The sequence below is a fragment of the Desmodus rotundus genome, chromosome 3 (assembly GCF_022682495.2).
Source record: "Desmodus rotundus isolate HL8 chromosome 3, HLdesRot8A.1, whole genome shotgun sequence".
NCBI lineage: Eukaryota > Metazoa > Chordata > Mammalia > Chiroptera > Phyllostomidae > Desmodus > Desmodus rotundus.
The window spans coordinates 131,377,752-131,398,311 of NC_071389.1; the positions used below are offsets into that span (position 1 = coordinate 131,377,752).

The 20,560-nt window shown below is 38.3% G+C and overlaps 1 protein-coding gene and 1 long non-coding RNA gene across 4 annotated transcripts in view; one reads left to right on the forward strand and one right to left on the reverse strand.

Annotated features, from left to right (window-relative positions):
* Window positions 1-860: 860 nt before the first annotated feature.
* ACSS3 (acyl-CoA synthetase short chain family member 3) overlaps window positions 861-20,560 on the forward strand; it is a 159,918-nt gene continuing 140,218 nt past the window's right edge. For 2 of the 3 annotated variants that reach the window (XM_045187309.3, XM_045187310.3), the window contains exon 1: window positions 861-1,468. In XM_045187309.3, the coding sequence (XP_045043244.2) occupies window positions 1,161-1,468 (308 nt within the window). In that variant the 5' untranslated portion in view covers window positions 861-1,160. The remainder of the gene's footprint in view (window positions 1,469-20,560) is intronic. The other variant, XM_024579713.4, reaches the window with a different exon arrangement.
* On the reverse strand, window positions 8,149-19,656 carry LOC128780536 (uncharacterized). Its single transcript, XR_008426454.1, has 3 exons — window positions 19,044-19,656; window positions 12,617-12,779; window positions 8,149-10,140 (listed from the first exon to the last, which is right to left on the reverse strand). It is a non-coding gene; the product is annotated as an uncharacterized lncRNA (long non-coding RNA).

Consider the following 20,560-nt stretch of genomic DNA (forward strand, 5'->3'; position numbering starts at 1 on the left):
TGTTACACTATTTCTCACTTAAGATTTGGGGTGCACATCTTTACACTTAAAACTTCAAATACTGTCACACCCAAACAGAATGTGTTTGGAATAACCCAAAGGCAAATGAGATGGCTCCTGAATTTCACCAGGATGTACGAAAACTGGGAAGGAGCTTCAAGAATGCTAAACTCATATAGCTAGTAATTTATACCACCTTTTTCTTTTAATTTTCCTCAACTTCCTCTTTTCCTCTTTGGTTCATTTTCTCTCTACTGAGCTCTTCTTTTTTGCTTTTGTTTTTGTTTTTCATTAAAAAAAAAAGCCTCAGAAACTCAAAAGAGGCAAATCAGAAGGGAGGACATGCAGCAAGTCCATTCTTTTTGCCTCTAGTCCTGTGGGGAGTCCAGACAGCAGGTGAACCCCTCATCTCAGCGGGGTTACCCACCCAGAGTCCTGTCAATCACCCCCTGGAAGCATTTCCCAATTCTGCTGGTGAAACCTCCTTCCACTCCCACTCCCTCAGCTGTCAGGAAATCCTGGAGCAGTTTTGCCCCGGAGTCGTATGTGTTTTTAATAATCAGGGATTGAGCTAAGTTTTAATTTTTAAAACTTTTATTTATGTATCTTACATAAATAAAAAGACCACTTTATGGGCCTGTCGCAAAACTCGGGTTTGCTGGTTTCCGCTCTGGGCAGGCCAAAGGCGACGCGGTTTCCACCAGCTCGCTCTCCAAAAAATAACCCAGAGAGGCTGTGCGTAACTTGTTTGCTTGGAAACAGAGTGAGAAGGGCCAATGCGCCTCACCCTAGGGGTGCTGGTGTGTGGGAGAAGCGAGGGTGCTCTGAGCTGGAGGGCGCTTTGCCTGGGAACCGTGGGGTGGGCAATGCACGGAGGGATTAGATTTCTTGCAGGGCTACAGTCACCACCCGCAAGGGCGCTGTGACGCCTCCCCCTTCCCTCCAGCCTGTTGCTTCCCTGGTGGCTCCAGGTCGGTTTTTCCCGGCGACTCTAGTGTGACTTCCAAACTCCTAGGCTCCGCGCTCTCCTCCAAATTTGCCCCCGCCTCCCGCCTGCTCCCCGCGGGCCCAGGAAGTCTCCAGCACCCCAGCTGTCGTCTGAAAAGTCCACTCGAGGGCCGCAGGTGGCAGAGCCTGAGAGGGGTGGGCAGCGATCGGCGATGAAGCCGTCTTGGCTGCAATGCCGCAAAGTCACTGGTGCCGGAGGGCTCGGGGGACCCCTGCCCGGGTCCTCACCGGCTCGGGGAGCCGGCACGGCCCGCAGGGCTTATGTGGCCCCCGGCCCGCGGGGCGCTCTCGGGGGCCGGAGCTGCCGCGCGCTGTCTTCGGGCGGCGGCGGCGAGTACAAGACCCACTTCGCGGCCTCGGTGGCCGACCCGGAGAGGTTCTGGGGCAAAGCTGCGGAGCAGATCAGCTGGTACAAGCCCTGGACCAAAACGCTAGAGAACAGACACCCTTCCACCAGCTGGTGAGTGACTCCTTCGCCATCCCCGATCTCTGGGCTTGATGTTCCCGGCACCGGGAGCCTGGAGTTCTGTTAGAAACGAAAAGTGAGACTGGAGATGTGTGCTCAGATCTTTCAATTTGTGTTTAATTTCAATTTCATAGATCTGCTGCCTTCTCTTGAGGGATTCAGTTATCTATTGTGAGTCCGGTTTCCTATAGACAGAGATTTACTTAATCTCAGGGTTCTACTTAGCACTGGAGATATTAAACCAACTAAAATAAGGGCCTGTGTCCAGGGACAGCACAGTCCAGGGTGGGAGAAAGCCATGTAAACTAATTCAAGCAGTTCATTAAACTAGGGAAGCATTGCTAAGTAGCCCTGGGGAAGGAGAGGGTAGAGGAAAGACGACAATAAAATCACACCTAAGTACGGGAGGATAGGCAGGTCTTCTCCAAGGCCAGGTGGACCTAGTTATTACAGAGCCGGAGTTGGGAAACAGGTTGAAATTTGATAACTTCTGCGGTTGTGAATAACGGGTGTTAGCGGGAGAGTTGGGAGAGGGCGCTGCCAGTCAGGGGCTGGGGCCGGAAGGGTTTATGTGTCAAGGCAAGTAGCTTGGATTAGGTCCGCAGCCCTGCTTTGTATAGGAGGCTGCAGTATGGAGTGCCCAGAAAGAATGCACACATAGGCCAGGGGGTGCAAGAAATCATGGTAGAAGCAACAGTTTTTCTCCTAGACTTGCCATTATAAGTAGTTATAGACATTATTTTTATATTACAACAGAGATACATAATAGAATAAATGCCAAAGTTGCTAGAATTTTAAGGGTGGGGCACAGAACTGAGCTGTGGCTGATTTGGGGGCTGTGTGCCTAGCTCTTAAGAGTGTGGTTGCTCTCTTCTCCCAGAGAGATGTTTCTTGTAAAAGTTTAAGAAATACTGCAGTAAGGTGTGCCATTCCCATTTCTGAGTACCCAGCAGTGAGATGGGGGGAAATGACATGGACTGCTTCACACCTGACCAATGCTGCCGTGTTGAGGACAGAGAACCTGGAATGCGGAAGGGCAAGCTGACCAGAGTCTGATCATGTTGCCACCATACCCTGTCCTGCCCTGTTTGAAAATGTTTACATGTTTTCCCCTTTCGAATCTGAGTGCCTTTCCTCCTCCAGTTCTTTTTTCACCAGTAGTGTTTGGCTCACTCTCTCTTACATGCCTGGCAGTTCCCAGGCGCTAGGTTTACACCAATGAGTAACGTAAGGCCCCTGCTTTTTGGGGGAGTCATGATGACTAAGAGCTGGAACTAGAATCCTAGGTTTGAGTCTTGGCTTTCACAGTTACTGGCTGTGTGTTCACAGGTATGTTACTTCATCTCTCTGCGCTTCACTTTTCATATATATCAATGTAGAAATAGTACGAAGATTAACTGAGTAAAGAATTAAGACTATGTTGTGAATAAAATAGGCCCTATAAATATTAGAGGAAGAATAACTAACTTTGAATTTTTATACCACAATTATTTTAGAAGCAGGACACCCTCCTAGTGTTTCTCAGATCAAAACACAGATTATTTCCTCTCCTAAGTGTGTTCTTAAAGTTCTGTGTCCACGTATCTGTCATAAAGTATGGAACTGAGATGATTTATGTGACCGTCCTTCCCCATAAACCTGTGTGCAAAGAACTTAATTAAGTCACTGAGGCATTCCAAGTAAAAACCAACGAGGGCCAAACATAAGGCAGTGCCCAAACATCCATGGAAGAGAAGGAACAGGTTGCTGGAGGGTTAGTTGGGGTTAGGAGGACCCAGGGGAGTGGAGTGGATGTGGAAGACAAGACCAAGTGTCAAATAGACATTTAAGACCTGGAGATTTTCACTCTAACTTCTTTTTTTCTTAATATCTAGTTGGTTGCTCAAATTTTCTAGAGTTATGTGTAGAAAGTGTTTTTAATGAAACATTTTGCCACAGGATCCTTGCATTTTCAAAAATTCAGTACATTGCAAATTAGTGAAATTTGATAGTACTGTTACTTGACTCAATAATGTTAGTCAAATAACATTATTCAAACACCAGTAACAGTCGAACTGAAGACTTCAGTCAATTTGAATTTTTTATCTCTGCAATCTTGGGATCTTGTGGTCATAGTTGTTTAACAGCAGGCCAAGAGATCAAAGTGGGTAAGAGATAAGTCTTAGGTCTGTATTTATTTCAGCAGCGTGATGCAATTTTACTTAGAAGTTTGTTTGGCAGAGTAGAGTTGGGAAGGGAAGTAGAGGTAAGAGGCCAGACATCTAATCTTAAACTTTATTCAATAAATGGATTCACTTGGAATCCATTACTGTATTAGACACATATTCGCAGATACTCATCATTGGTTAAAATTTTTCCACAAAGCTAAACCCAACGGCAGAGTGAATTTTTTGTGTGTGTGTCTTTATATCCCTAGGGTCTAGGGCAAAGATGAAATGATTTTTAGAATGATAGTCAAAAAACATTATACGTAGATTTGATGATCTTATCTAGGTCTTTGGAGAGTGCAAGTCACTATGGGCACAATATGATGAGGAACTTTGCTTATTTTCTTCGAAGCTGGGATCTGGGAAGAGAGATGTTGATGACCAAGTCCTTAAGTAAAATGAGGAGGGGTTGCTACAGCTAATAGTTCTCTCATACATATGATCAAGATCTCTGATGCCTGATGGATGGCCAAAGGCAAGAGGAATTCTTGTTTTTCATTATAAGCTTGTCTATCTTTAATGAGAGTAAGCTCCCTTCTGAACATACAGGCCTTGCAAAATCCCCAACACATAAAGAGTAATGCACATCAGCTTTCAGAAAGGCATAGATTTCTCAGTAGCGGTTTACATATGCAGTAGTGTGAACATGCAAGTCTTTAAAGGTGATATACTGAAGGGTCTGTCCATTGTAGTGAATAATCCTATAAAATCCATTTCCGCTGTTATAATCTCTGAGATATTTGAATCCCAGTTACTGTAGATTCTTTAGCAACTTATGAAGAAATACCCTTCCTCACGGTTTGGTGGCTAATTCACATTGTTGACACCTGGCTTTTGGAGTAAGAAAGTCTATTAAAGAGACTTCAGCAACTGCAATCAAAGATGAAGCAATTAGAACTCCTGGTAATTTCTGTAATCCTGGAACAAGGGAATGGACCTTTTGGTTATTTTCTCCGGATTAGACCTCTTGCCGTCTATCTGAAACTGCAACCCAGCTGCCACCCCCTGAAGGATTAGGCAGTGCACTGGCATCATGCACTGCCGTTGACTCTTCTGCTTGGTCATCAGTTTATCCCCTTCTATGGAACCTCTGTAATCCATTTGAGTTCACACTATTTGAACAACATTCAAGGATAAAGCTCTCATATACTAGTTAATTTAGAATTTCACATGTATTAACAGTGACTATAAAGAAGGAAAAATGATTTCAGCTTCCTTAACATTTCTGTAACAGAAATAGTGTTTTTCAATATGCAAAATTGCAGTTACTTACTAGCTATAAGGTAAACATTGTTTGATTCCTTCAATCTTAAAATGAATCATGAGAGTTAAAGACATCAATCATTCACTCACTGTGTGTACAGTACAGAAAAATGATGACGGATAGAGAAGGAACTCACCACATAGCAGTATGGGAAACGTATTAAATAAATATTACCAAACTATTTAGAGTTGCAGAAGGTTCTATGAAATACCATGGTTAATGGGGGATTTAACATAGTTTTCTTAGAAGTATGATGGAAGGAGTCTTGAGGAATTGTTTAAAATGAGTTCACAAAAGATTAGATGCGAGAAGAGGGGAGGAACATTTCAGGCAATGAAAACAGTATCTGCAAAGGCCTTGGGTTAGTAGTAGCTTAGTAAATTCTAGAAACTGAAAGAAGGCTAATGTGGCTGAGGCTTAAGGAATGACTGGGAAATCATCAAGAAATAAAACAAAAGAGCTATGTTGTGAGTGGTCTTATGAGTCATGTTACGGATTTGAAATTTTTTTTTCTGGCACATGTCATATAATACCTGATTAAAGCATGAGGTTCCTACTCTTTTCACACTGGAACAAGACAGGTGTGTGTTCAACCCTGTTACCCGAATAAGTGGGCCTGTCTGTCTGGGTGCATTAAAGTGCAATCACACGCAAGCAAGAGTTTGCAGCCAATAAAGTAAAGGTTTATTAGTTGAGGAAATGGTGCTGAGCCCAGAGTCCCAGAAAAACTAATGCTCAAAGACATGGCTCCCTATGGTTTCCGGGGGATGGGTTATAGAGGGGAAAAATTCATTAATGATGGTGGTGGAAGGAGTTAGCGCCTTGGCTCTAGTGATTGATTAGGGCCAGGATAGAGGCAAGTTGATCACGTATGGGGCCCTGATGTCAGCCTGGATGTTGTTCTGTCTGGTTACCTGAGGGTGTAGTCCAAGGGTGTGGTTAGAGTAGGGTCTTTCTGCTTTGTTTCTTAGAACTGGGGCTGAAACACAACTGAAGTCAAGATGTTATCTTGAGCTTCAGGGAAATCTGTTTTGTGGGCAATGGACCTAAGGCTTTGTTCTTAAGACAGTTTGATTCTGACCAGAGTCTGACGTCCTAAGGAGTTAATGATTGAGGAAGGGAGTGGAAGGACAGAAAGGAGAAACGGTCACATTACAGAAATGGAGTTTCTGCGTGTTTACAACCTCAGGTCTGCCACTTAGTTTGGGGGATCTTCAATATTCTCATTTGTAAAATGACAATAATGGTAGTATCAATTTCTTAGGATGATATGGTGGGGGGTGGGGGAGGAGGGAGCTTATAAAATGTCCAGGACTGTGCCTGATATACAGGACTAGAAAGAAATATTCTCATAAACTGATGTGGTTCAGGAAGTTTTCAGAGATGTGAGGATAGCATTTGAACTGGAGCATAAAGTAGGATGTAGGAGTAAAAAAAAAAAAAACATTTTTAAGTGGGAAACAAATGTGCCAGTGGCATGGAGGTAAGAAAGAACCAAGTGTGCTTGGAGGATTGGTATAGCTGAACACGTGACTTGTAGTGGTTACTTTGAATTACTGTCATTGGGATTCAGAAGGTAGTTTCAGGATGGTTTTAGAAGGCTTAGAATCACAAGGTCAAGCATTTGCATTCACTTGTAAGTCACAACCTCACTGAAAGACTGCAGATAGGTGTTTGACCCAGTTCCTGTTTTTTTTTTTAAATAAAAAATAGTTATCAGTATTTAAACATTGGAAGATTTCACCTAAAATCTAAATTTCCTTTAGCAATTGAGTTTTGGAGCTTCTCCTGAAAAAGAAAAAATAAAGCAGAATACATATCAGCAATGGGTCATCATTCGTTCCTGGCTGGAACTGAGTGGCTGGTGCCCCAGGCGGAATTAGACTTAGGGACTGCCTGGCCACACGGTGCAGGGAAGAAAGGAAGTTATGGTGACTGCAAGGATATGAGTCAAATGTCCAAGTGGAGCGATTGATTGTGAAATTAAAGATAATGGGTTGAAAATGTGAGAAGGCTTGATGTGGAGTTTGGCTATAGACTGCAAAGAGGTGTGAGTTGAAGCCTGGTGAATGTTGAGTGAATGGATGGGAAGAGGAAGGAAAGGGAGGGAGAGAGAAGGAGACAGAAGGGAAGAGAAAATACTAAGCATTAAACTTTGAAAACAAGTAAAAGAGGAAAACACTGTGAGAATGGTCGGGACTTGTTTAAAGAAGTAGGAAAAGGAAGAGTGGAATATTTTAGTGTCATGGAGTATAAGAAAGAGAATAGAAAAAAATGGGGAAAGTCAATAGAAATTAAGGGCTCTGGAGATAAATATTTTGAGGCTATTGAGGATTGAAAGAGCAGTTTTGACTCACATATCCTCAGTGATTTCCAATTATGTGATGTCAGTGTAGAGAGGAAGGCCAAAGCCAGCGCAATGCATTTCTGAGTGAACTGATGAGAGGCAAAAACATTCCATGGATACATTTGACAGTGACTGAAGGGGAGACAAGATAACAGCATGCCAAGGTGCCAAGGTCATTCCCCACTCTTCATTTCCCCCTTTGCTCCCCTTAGGAGAAACCCATGTTTAAAGGCAGTAGTGAAGAAATCTGTAGAACAGGGAAAAGGGAATTTTGCTTATTTGAAACCTATTCCTCATCAGCAAGACTCCCTGTTTTTGCAAGTTTAACTTTGTGTGGCTTATATTTTTTCCTTTAGATACAGATGCTGGAAGTTCACAAAAGAAAAGGGTAAGAAAAATTTAAAAGGAGGAATAAAGAGCTACTCAACAGATCTGATTATTCCTGTTTATACTATTCAGATAGGTATCTAAACATTTGATTATGAGGTTGACAGGGAAGATAAGAAGGCAGTTGAAAGGGGATGAAAAAATATTTGTTCAACTATTCTGGGGTTATCAGGCATTATGCTGGTAAGTTGCTCAGAGGGGGAAAAGTTCTCTCTTTTGTACTGGCAACTTTTTTTATGAGTTGACACATTTCAAAGAAAAATATAATATGAATTTTATAATGTGAATCAGAAAGTAATTTAACTTCCCTATGGAATTTTGGTTCTTTGGCAAATAACTAGTCACATAAAAGTGTTTGGAAAATTTAATGTTTGTTTGTTTTTTAACTTACTAAGATTCTGTGAAATTTCCATTATATTTCTCAGATTTTATAGTTATATTTAATTCTGGTTTGAAGGTGAGAGTTCTATCTAAAAATGAAAAATTTGTCCCCTTTGACAAACTCTAAAGGAAATGAATTTATTCATAATATTGTGTACAGTACAGGTACATTTAAATTTAAATTATACTTTATAAGTATAAAAATACATTTTAAGAAGATACATGGCCAGCATGAAAATTGCCTGTTGGAAATACAGTTCCTCAAAATAACCTCATTGAAAACACCAATTCTACAAGATGGGCTTTGTTTTATATTCCGAAGGTCAGCAGCTTGGTGCTGCGCTGTATCTAATTTTCTCAGTCTGTCACACACCTGAGTCTTCAGGACAGAACAGAGTGAACCGCAGGAATGCTGCAATTACGTAAGCAAGGATGGATTACCTGACAAAGGGCACAATCAATGAACAATAGAAATTCAAGCAGCCACTATAATCCACTACCAGGTGTGCGGGAAAATCCAAGCTCTGAGCACCTCTGGAAGTGACTTACTTTTCCTTTGTTTATCCCATACTATTATTGAGGGGGAAAAACCCCCAAACAAACCGCGGTTTAAAGTTATCTCCTCCCCTTCTTTCCCCTCCTCCTTAAAAATCAACCACCACTGTTATAAGCTACAAGCAGTAACTTCCTGAAGGGATCATTGCTTTTCACTGTAGTGTCACCTTCGCAAGAGAAGTGTGCGGGCAGCCAAGGCAGTCTTGTGAAAATACATATGAATGCTGTAATAACCGCTTACATTACGTGTTGAGGAAGCACATCTGAACGTGGAACTCGAATTCTTGATCTAAACTATGTGGACAGAGAACTTGTTTTAAAAGGTATTAATTGTATTTGCTTTTGCTGGTATTGTGACTGAATGTGGTAAGGGGCCAGTGTATAGAAAGAAGAGGTAATATTCTTATAATATCTAGGAAAACTGAAGTTGAAGATTTTTGAATTTGAAATAGCCCAGTTGACAGTCTTCGAATAGCTTTTATAAAAAAGAAAGTCAAATTCTAAGTTAGACAGAGTTTAATTTATGGCTTTGAAGTAAATAGTGAGTTTTACTAATTCAAAATACAAATTGCTCTAAATGGGAGAAAAGCAATTAAAGTCTTGTAGGTGTTTGACTTAAGAGGTAACTGGACAATAGGAACACCTTCTCCTGGGTTTTGATGTTAGAATAACAGCATTTACCAAGTATAAGCTTTCAAGATTTCTCTCCTAAATGGATGTATCAGTTAAGTAAAATAAATTTGGGGAGATTAACAAAAAAGAAAGAATGCTAAGTATCTACTGTGGACATGTCCAATATAGGTATTTGTTTTAAAAAATTAGTATACAGAATAAAAAAAATGTAGTAGCTGAAGGGACATAAAATCAGTATTATTGACTATTAGCTAAATAACTGTAAGTAAAAGCATTGGAGCTTAGAAAGGTCTACTTTTGCACTAATCCCACTTTGCTTTCTCTCTACACTTTTTCTTATTTTTATAGAGCTTCATTGATTCTCAGTTGAGAGTTAAGTGCTTTTCTAAACCACAAATGCCCTGACTTTTCCTTCCTACCAGCTCTCCCTCTTAGTCAGGGCTCAATGAAATTTGCCACCATTACCAGTGGAAATTTGTCAGATACACTATTTTGGTGAGTAGAAGAAAAAGCAGAGGAGCATTATTTGTGAAGAAAACAAACTGATTTCTGGGTTACAATGTTGGCTTCCACTCTCTGAACAGTACCTGGCCTCAAATAGTCATAAACTAGGGGAATTAGAAAGGACAGATGTGGTGGACATTATTGTTAAGCAATATCTGTTCTCTACCTCTGAGCCCACAGAAGGATTGAATTTCCCCACACAAGCATGGTTATATGATTAAGGCTTTGGCTAATGCAGTAAGAGGAGTAAGGCGTGCCAGTAAGCTTCCATCCTTGCTGCTCTGCTCTGTCACAGTCACTGTGGGAGGGAGCACGGGTAGGATAGAAGTAGTCTGGATTGCTGAGCAGAAATGCGTAGACGACAGTGCTTCGGGAAGTCCACTTGAACCTGCAGTGAAGTTGCATAAGTGAAAAATAGACATTTACTTTTGTGAGTTACAGAGAGTTTACAGTTATTGCTGTGAATCCAGGCCCTTCCTTACTGATTGAGATTTATAGGGCGGGGCAAAAGTGGTTTTACAGTTGTGGGGTATGCCAAACACAGAGTTAATAACGCTATTGTAATCATAACCTGCGTGTCTTCTTCCATAGTACAACTGTAAAGCTACTTTTGCCCCATCTTGTAGAATATTTGAAAAGATTAAGTGTGCTAATATACATAAGTAGTGCCCAGCTAATAGTTAAAATAGCTTTATTTGTATTTGTGCTATGAGCAAGGTACAATACTAAGGGCTTTGATTTGCTTAATATTTCTAACAACATTGTAATATTAGGTCCATTTTTATTCTCATGTAATGGTGGGTGGTAGAAATGGAGATGCAGAGAGTTTAGGAGACTTGCCTCAATTATAAAACTGTTGAGTAGCAGATCTAGAACTTGAACCCAGACAGTCTGAATTTAGCATCTATAATCTGTCTAAATACTACATCATATTGTTTCTATAATAGTTGTTTCAGTTAATTTTAGTTTTTCTTTCCTGACCCCTTTTCCAAACAACTAAAAGTGATTTTAAAAATCTAGATCTACATCTCAGTAACATTTGGAAAATATTCCTATTAGCTATATTGTAGAATAATATATTGATGTGCTTTGAAAAAACTGTATTTTATACATAAAATATTTAAAATGTGTACAACAGTCCCGAAGGTGAGGGACAGACAGGAAGGCTTTATATCTTTGCCTGCCGTAGAAGTGTTTCCTGGACAGTACAAAGCAATATTAATCTCCTCCTGTAAAAGTGCTCTGGTGGTTTTTTGGCTTAAAGAAAGTCTATAATGACCGCATTATTCATTGCTTACAGTATGCTTTCATATTGTTGTTATTTAAAAAGATGATAAATAACCTAATTAATTAATTATGTATATTTGAAATATTTCCTTTCCTCCAACCTCTTAATAAGAGAAAAATACTAGGACTTGTTGCATGTTTATAATTGTGAAAGTTGTCGATTTTATATTTACTTTTTAATGCCTTCATGTATCATATCCTTTCCTGTTTTTCTTTCACTGCTCTTCATCTTGACCCTAGTGCAGGGGGACAGACCTGCATATGTTAAGTGCAGAGATGAGTTTCTTAGGAATCATATTGCATACAACTTAGTTCGAATGTGGTATGTCACTTTTTGAAATTCAGTATAAGGACAATGATTTGTAGGCTCTCTCACTTTTCTGTTATTCTACAAATGTCACCAAATTTGGGGGGAAAATGATCTAAAAATGTTCAGTGTTTTCTTTGAGTGTTTAGAAGGTCAGCCACAGTAAGACTTGGGATATTTGCACGGCCTGGACTAGACTGAGGAGGAAATTCATATGTGATTATTTTCTAGTTTATGACTGAGCTATTCCTTTCTTTAAAGCGGATGCGTCTCTCAATAAGGATAATGACAACTACAACAATAACAACTGTGGCAATGACAACGGCAGTTAATAATTGCTGAGTACTTGCTCTGGGTTAAGCCCTATGCTAAGACTATATCTGTATGCTTCTTTCAATTCTTCCAACACCTTATGAGATAGATGTAGTTAAAATGCATTTTTATAACTGTGTAAACTAAAACACAGGGAGATTAAGTGACTTGTGAAACAGTGGTGGGCTTAATTTTTAAACCCAGTTGGGTCACACTGTATGGCTTAATTTTTGTACTGAGTTGTAACTACATTTTTAACTTCTGTCTGGTAGTCATATGATTGTTTAGATGTCAGGACCTAGAGAGTACAGAAGGATGAGAGCAATGTTAGAATTTTAAAAATATTAAATCAGAGATGTATCTTCCCTTCTCCTCATTTGTTGTCTGTGTTTCTCTGTGTCTTCCACTCTCTCCTCATTTTAGAGGAATATGTCTTCTTTGTTTTCCCAGAGTCACCTTGCACATGTCTTACTGGCAAATGCTTCTCCCCTGCAAAGCACATCACCTTGAATCTTATTTCCCTCTACGCTGGTTTGGCTCGGCACTCGTCTCTATTTTGTCGCTACACATCCCCTAGAAAAGCTTGCTCTTCACTAATGCTTTGTTCATACCAGCAATTTAACAAATTGCAATGAGGCAGTAGAAGGGCAGGGGTCAGGCCTCGGTCACCTTTGTTAAATCCATAGTGGAATGCACAAACCTGTGTCCATCAGTTGAACTGATTTTAAACCTTTAACACATACAGAGTAACCTTCATAATCGATCTCCTTAATCTGGACCTGTACATGAATTGCAGCTAGATATTACTTGATTTATCCATCCCACTACCTGAACCCAAAATGACCCATGAATCTTTGTTCTATCCAGGCACCAAAGAGTTGGAAATTATCTTGTCTTCATGGGTCTAAATTTTATTAAGATGCAATTGGATCCCTTTGCTCCTCTTTAGCTCATTTACCTTTAAGTTGTGGCAGAGAATATTTTACATCGGCATGGGATTCTAGTCAACAAGCCGGAGACACGCAAACTGCGAGGGGGGAAGTACTTTACTTCTGGGGTACAGACCAAGTACCCATGTGAGTGTAGACTGGAACAGTTGTCTCTCCGGCACATATCAGATTCTAAGAATTTCAGATTTAAGAATTGGATCAACATTATGTTACCAGATTTTCATTTTGTAGTAAATTTGTTAACCAAATGTGTCAAGTTTTATTAACCAAATAAAAGTCACTGGTTAAAAGTGATAAAAGATGTATATACCATATGATTTCACTTATATGTGGAACCAAAAAAAAAAAGAAACAAACCCAAAAAAAGTAAAATAAAACAAAAAACCAGGTCTATAGATAGAGAGGACTGATTGGTGCTTGCCAGAGGGGAAGAGGGATCTGGGGTGGAAGAATTGAGTGAAAGGGGTCAAAAGGTCCATACTTCTAATTATAAAGTAAATAAGTCATGGGAATGTAATATACAACATGATGACTATAGTTGATAATATTGTATTGCATATTTGCAAGTTACTAAGAGAGTAAATCTTTAAAGTCCTCATCACAAGAATACAAAAGAAAAATTGTAACTAGATATGGTGATGAGTGGTAATTAGACTTGTGGTGATGATTTAGCAATTATACAAATATGTCTTTACACTTGTGTTTTTACATTATGTTTTACATTTGAAACTAATATAATGTTATATATAAATGATACTTCAATAAAAAAAGTTAATAATCAGAGAACAAAAATACTATTTCCTTTAGAACACACTTATGGTATGCCACAAATGACAACAATCTTAATATTTATGTTATTGGAGTGAAAGCTGACCTTAATGTAATAAACGCTTGAATTTAAAGCTGGTTTTATTATTAGTTTAAAATGTTGGGCCCTGACTCTTCAAAATCTCATACATATGTATGCTATAAGATTTCATTATTTACATGGTTCAAGAACTACTGGAAATATGATTTGTAATTATAGGCTTAGTAGATCTAATTTTGATGAAATTTCATCTCAATTTAATAAATTTATTAAAGGCTATTTTTAATATTTAATATAAGTTTTATATCAATATATTTTAATATTTAACATTTTAATATTGATATATTTAAATATTTGATATAAATTTAAAATTTATAATTAGTAAAATATACTTTTAATCTGGAAGATTTTCTTTTTCTCACTAAATATCTAGTTATTTCAAAGACTGTAATTGATGGCAATAATAATACTCACAATCTCTTAATTCCTAATGGACGATCTTACTTTATGTGTGTGAGTTTGTGTGTGTGTGTGTGTGTGTGCATTTGTGTGTTCATGAGTGTGGAAGTGTTACAGGATACAAAACATAGTATTATGGTAATAATAATGACAATAGTGCCCCTTACCACAGTTTTTTAACTCCTCAAGGACATACTTTCTTAAAGAAGAATTTGGGGAAGGGTAAGTAATTTTCGCATGTTCACTTGGCATGCAGGTAGCAGATTTGTCAGGGAAACCACATCTGTTAGAGTACTAGCTTCTCACTGTGTCATCTTGCCTTTCTAATTAATCCTATTTTATCTTCATGATACCAGTGTTACAGATTTAAAATCAAGCCAGGAGCATATATACATATATACACACACATATGTGTTTGCTGACTTGTTAAATGTATAAATGTGAAATTTTGGGGTTCTAGAATTTATTCACTAATTAACTAATTTGTTCCCTCATTCATTCTTTCCTCTTTCTCTTGTCCATTCAGCAAATGTTTACTGAATGTCTTCTGTGACCAGGTGCTAATCCAGGTGCTGAATGAGAGTCTAGATAGTGTGTAACTTTGAAGAACAATGTGCAACATTAAAGGAAAAAAATTTTTTCTTATTACAAATATTTGCTTGTAATAAGATAGCTTTTATTTTCCTGTTTAACAACAGAGAAGTAATTATGAGTGATATGGACTACTTAGTTATTATTTTCTGAATATATGGGTAATAAAATTAGTTTTATTTTACAATCGACTCTACTCAGAATTGCCGTTGTTGGGTGTGAATGATAGAACACACAGCTCACGTTTTGGTGAACAATGGCCGTTCTCCAACCAATGAATACCTTAATACATAAAAGACTCAACCAATTTAATTGTATCCCTTTGTGCAGCCTCTCATTTTCTCTCAGAAGTGCTAGCACACAGGAAGGTGAGGGAAAGACAAGTAACAAACAAACAAAGAGGGATAAAAGGAGCTAATGGGCTTGGTTGACATTAGCTAGATAATGAGTCTTTGGGTAATTGAGCAAGCTGTACTGTATTCAAGTTTCAAATTATTGAATGTTAATGGAAAGTGCTTTGTATATGAATGTGATGTGCAGATAGTGGAGGAATTGGCAAAGGGAGCAAAGATGTAATATGTGATAGTGTTCTCATATTATTCTGAGGATAAGCCTAGGAAAAAAGTCATACTAAAAATTGTATCTATTTTGCTTAACATTTTCAGTTATGCTCAATGGTATCTAGTCAGTTAAGTTAGCTTTATCTTTGTAGTTATATCTGTGTTATGTTTGTATCTGTGAGTAAGGCTGTTTTGGTGAGGGATGAAGGTGGTAAGTTGGATGAGAGATATAATGTGGTTTAATTAAAAGAACAGAGGTTTTATACTCACAAGACATAGGTTTGAGGCCTAGGTTTGAGAGCTATGTTAGAATTACTTTTCCTTGACATTTCTTTATTCAAAAATAATTCTGATTGTAATGTAGTTTCCTGTTTTTGTTTTGCAAGAAGCAGTATTACTTTCAATTTTAATTGAATAAACTTAGGCAAGCCAAAATAGATACAAAAATCAGCTGTAGCTTAATATCTAAATACATTTTCTCTATATATTTTGGTATATATTCTCCCATATATCTTGGTATATTTATCTTCAATATTTCATTTCTTTCTTTTTAAATTTTTATTTTGTAATAGTTACAGACTCACAAGAAGTTGCAAAAGTAGTACAAATATTTTCTTTGTACCCATCACTCAGCTTCCCCCAGGGCACATCTTACATAATTAGAGTACCTTATCAAAACCAAACTTGACAATTGGCAATACAATTCACTAGACTACAAACTTTGTTCAGATTTACCACTTTTTTGTATGTACTTGTATTATCTGTATGTATATATGTTTGCCTTTTTAAAATCTATAATCTATGCTTGTTTGTCAGTCTGTTTGACTTTCTATTTTTGTTCTAAGAAAAATGGAATTACATTGCTCATACCTTTTGATATCTCATTTTTTTCACTGGTAATACATTGTGATTTTTCCATATATCTCTTCTACTTCACGATTTTTAATGCACGCAGATTATTTTAACACACTGTTTGGTGAATGTAAAATTATTTCACAATCTCATTATGTTGATATTTAAGTGGTTTCTTTTTTCAGCTCTTATGAACAGGAAGAAACTTGCATCTTTGGAGACAGAATTCCAAAGATTTCTCTGTGAGTGTGTGTCTCTTCTTCTCGCTATGTTTCTTTCTTTCCTTCCTTCCTACTGATTAATTCTAAGATTTTTGGGTCAAATACAATTTATGTACTTTCTGAGATACATTGTCAAATTTTTTTTCTCCAAAAAGATTAATAAATATTGTGAAAAGTTCCCACTGCCTTTTTCCTTATGAATTATTTAGAGAATAAACAAAGGCAACAATTTAGTGGACACTGAACACTGTAAAATCTTAACATTGTGGCATATTTGCTTCAGACCTTTTCATTTTAAGCAAAAAAACAAAATTGATGCTCCCTTTGTTTTTTCGCCAATTATATAGCCTTTATAGAAATAGTCTCTGAAGGATTTAAAAGGCTCGATGGGAAGAAAAAGTTCTTAGATATTCAAAAATGATTGATTGTATTCCTCCTCTTTAATAAGAGCTTGTATTACACATCTCTCTGTGGACACGAGCTAAGTGTTGTGCAGAATAAGTTAATGAATGTGGTGCCTGCCTTCTGGGAACCTCAGCTATAGAGGAGTTTCATCAGAACATGGTAGTATGTCATTCGGCGTGAGTTATAGCCTTAAAGAGAACGAAATGGATAGCTAAGACAAAGATGTAAGAGAGAAATAGAAAACTATGCAGTCCTAAAGTCCTAAGGTTTAGAGCACATTAATTTCCACCTTTACCTATTTCTCCTCTTTCTTCTTCCCATTTGTCTTTAACTGGAGTAAGATAACACCATGTCAAAAAATTAGCTTCCTCTCCCCTTGTGTGTTACTGGGGCTGTGCTCTCTTCTCCTTTCTCCCTCTTTCCCTTTCCTTTTTGTTCTTTCTCCCTCATGTCATTATTATCATCAGGATTAAATGCTGACAGGCATCCTCTCTTCCCTCCAACAAACACCAGTTGACAATGGAGAGTGTGCCTCCTCTTCTGCCCCCACCTCTTTCTCTGGATTGCTTTGAGGTTTGCGGAGTTATGTTCTTGGGCTTCTGTGGGCAACCTGGTCTGGAGGTCTGGTTTTCTAAGAATCTGCTCTGGTCTAGAGTTTGGTTTCTTATAAGCTCATCATTACTTATTTCTGGGTTGTATGCCATTGCTCCTAAGAGAGTCTTAAGTGCTATTTTGAAAAGGGCTGACTAATGAAATATACTCATTGAAAACGTACTTTTCAGTTTATATTTATTTAGGATTATATTTACATTTTAATAAATGATGCTTTGAAGTCTAATTGTGCTTTCATCTTATCTTTTACATTGACCTTTAATATTAATTTAATTAATTATAATTTTATCTTTAAAAAAACTTTATTTTTTTTTTATCCTCACCCAAGGACATTTTTTTCCTCATTGCTTTCAGAGAGAGAGAGGAAGGTAAGGTAGAGAGGAGGAGGGAAGGAAAAAGTGGGAAAAGGTGAGAGAGAGAGAGAAACATTGATTTTTTTTTTTTGTCTTCTTGTATGCAGCCTGACCAGGGTATGTGCCCTGACTGGGAATCAAACCCATGACCTTTTGGACCTTTTGGTCTACAGGATGACTCTCCAACCAACTCAGTCACACTGGGGCCAGGGCTTTTATCTTTTTCTTTTCTAATGTTAAATCAAGTCCTGTTTCCCTTTGCTTCAATTCTCTGTTTACTGCATTTTCTCTAGAATAAAAATAAAACAAGATAAAATGGTGTCCTCCCCTTCTGCTTTGAATTTAACTGTCAAGCATGACTCCCAACTGGTGGATCTTGAAGATGATTCATTTATGCCTTTTCTCTTCATTGACAGTGGATCCAGTTCAGATAGCAGGTATTGATTTCTGGAAAGCCTTTCATTCCATTCTTTTTCCTTTGGCTGCATGTCTCACCATTGGCAATTCACTCAGTTTTAATCCGAGATGATCTGGCCAGGCTGCAGACTTCTGAGCTGTCCTTTCATGTTGAGATGGAGCAAACTGTGTCCGGAGCTGGGAGGATGCGGCCAGGGCCTAAATGCATGTGCTCCTGTATACAGGATTAGTAAGGCTAAAGGAGTCTCTCTCTTTGTGTTAGGTTTCTCTGTTAAAATAATTGTCCTATAGAGAGATGAGCTTTCCCAGTACTTTTTCAAAAACAAAGTCCCTAGTGGTTAAATTACCATAAGGTTATTGTGCTGCCCCAAGTAAGCAATTACCCAATTTGGAGGGTTTCCTGGAACAGTCAGTTGATACTGCCCAAGGCCAAGTATCTAATTTAGATGGGATGTCACTGTGTGAATAAAGCAATATGATGCCCTCTTAAAAATACTTAAAGCCTTCTCTGTTTGTGGGCAATAGTAGTCTTTTCAGCTAGGCATTGTGTTTGTTGAGTGTTTACCTCATGAGACTCTTTATTTGTGTTAATATGTCAGAAGAGTACTATGTCAATTCACATTCATTCACACTTGCAGACATTTATTTAAAAATAATTATTGAGCATTTGCTGTGTGCTGTTAATGAGCTAGTGCATGGTCTCTGGCCACAGGAAATGGTATCTAGTGAAGGTACAAGAATTACTCCAATAAGCCCACAGACATAAAGTCGGAGACTCATTACATTTTCCTTGGAGTTAGAATGCACTAGATTTCATTCTGCTATGTGTTGGTTTAATAATTCTGGAAAGTTACTTGCTTGGGGAATAACATATTTTCCTCAAGGGATACTTTGTAAAACAAATGATTTGATATATATATAAATTACCAAATTCAGAACCTGGTACATTACTGGTGATTAGAAAATGTTATTTCCCTCTTCTTCAAAACAGTTCTTTTTTCTTTCTTATTCTAAATTTCCTTTAAAAGAACATATGCTTGATACTCAGAGATGAAAAAAAAAGTCTCAGTTTTCTTTGATACCACCTTCTTTCTACTTCGACTTCCTTTCAATTTGTTTCCTCCATAGTCCTCCCTCCCCACGATGTCATTACTTACCTTCACTTCCTAGGTTTGTCAGTAGATACTAACTGATTCCATTTCCTTGTTCGCCTCTCAGTTGCCTCCGACCTGAAATCCATTTCTGGGCAGGGCATTCCCCTGCACAAAACCCTTTAGTGGCCTGCCCCTAAGAAGGCATTCAAGGCTTTTAAGATAAGGACTGCGCTGGTCTTTCTGGCTTTAGCTCATGTTATGCTCCACCTCAAACACACATCTCTTATTTCAGCTGCACTAATGCATCTGCACTTCCAAAACAGAACCTGAACTTCGCCCTATTTTTGTACTTGTCTCACTTGACATTGCCATTGAAAAAACAAGCAATATTCTCATTGATTTGCCATCTCTCTCCTCTTAGCTACCTTTACTTTCACCTTTCTTTTTTAATTTAAAAAAAAAGGTTGAAAGATTTGTACAAGCTAAAGAGAAATCAGAGCATCCTCCTCCTCTCTCTATCCTAACTTCTTGGCCTTGTTGTCTGTAATTCAGGTCCTCCTCTCCCTTATGCTCCTGCATCGGCTGCCAGGTGGCCTCAGCACTCATCACTCCACCCAAATTGCCTCCGAAAGATTGTCAGTATCTATTTGTTGCTTATTCAGTGGGCTGACATGAGGTCCTTATTTTCAGTGGTCTTTCTTTAGAATTTGACTCTCTGAACAATCTCTGTCTCTTTGAAATTCTATCAACTGTATTCACTGTCTAGTATGGTAACCAATGTTGCTATTTAAGTTTAATTTAATGAGAATTACATAAAATGTAAAATTCAGTTCTGCAGTCACATTAGTCAAATGCGGTTATCAAACACTCGAAAGGTGACTACTGTGATTGACGAACTAAATTTTAAATTGTATTTACTTTCAATTAATCTAAATATAAATTTAGCCAGTCACCTGTGGCTAATGGCTAGCTTGTGAGCATGAAAATATAGAACACTTCCATGATCACAGAAATTTCTATTGGACAGGCCTCTTGAGCAAGGTTTGGCAAAGTTTTTAAGGGCCAGTTAGTACATATTTTTGCCTTTGCAAGCCAGATAGTTTCCATTGCAAACTCTGGATTCTGCTGTTGTTGGGCAAAAGCAACCACAGAGAACACATAAACAGTTGAGAGTGGTTGTTTCCACGCAGGTGGTGGGCCAGGGTTCTCACGTGGCTGCAGTTTGCTGGCCCCTCATAGATCCCTGGTTTTCAAAACACAGGGTTGGTTTTTTTTCATTTTCTTCCTGTTTTTCTGTAGAGTTTTACTTTTTTAGTCTTCCCATTTCTCCGATCTCTCCCTCCTTTTCATCTTTACCTCATGTCACCATTGCAAAGAATCTATAAAGACACCCTCTCCTAGCATCCTGCTCCAGCCCACGATGCCCATTGCCACACAACTATGCTTTCATAACTTATCTAGGCCAGTTCCTTCATTTGAAAATATGTGTAAAAATAGTAAGTGCCTGATAGGGTTATTGTATAGGTTATGCCTATCATGAGCACAATTTTATACACAATGAAATACACATTCATACACAT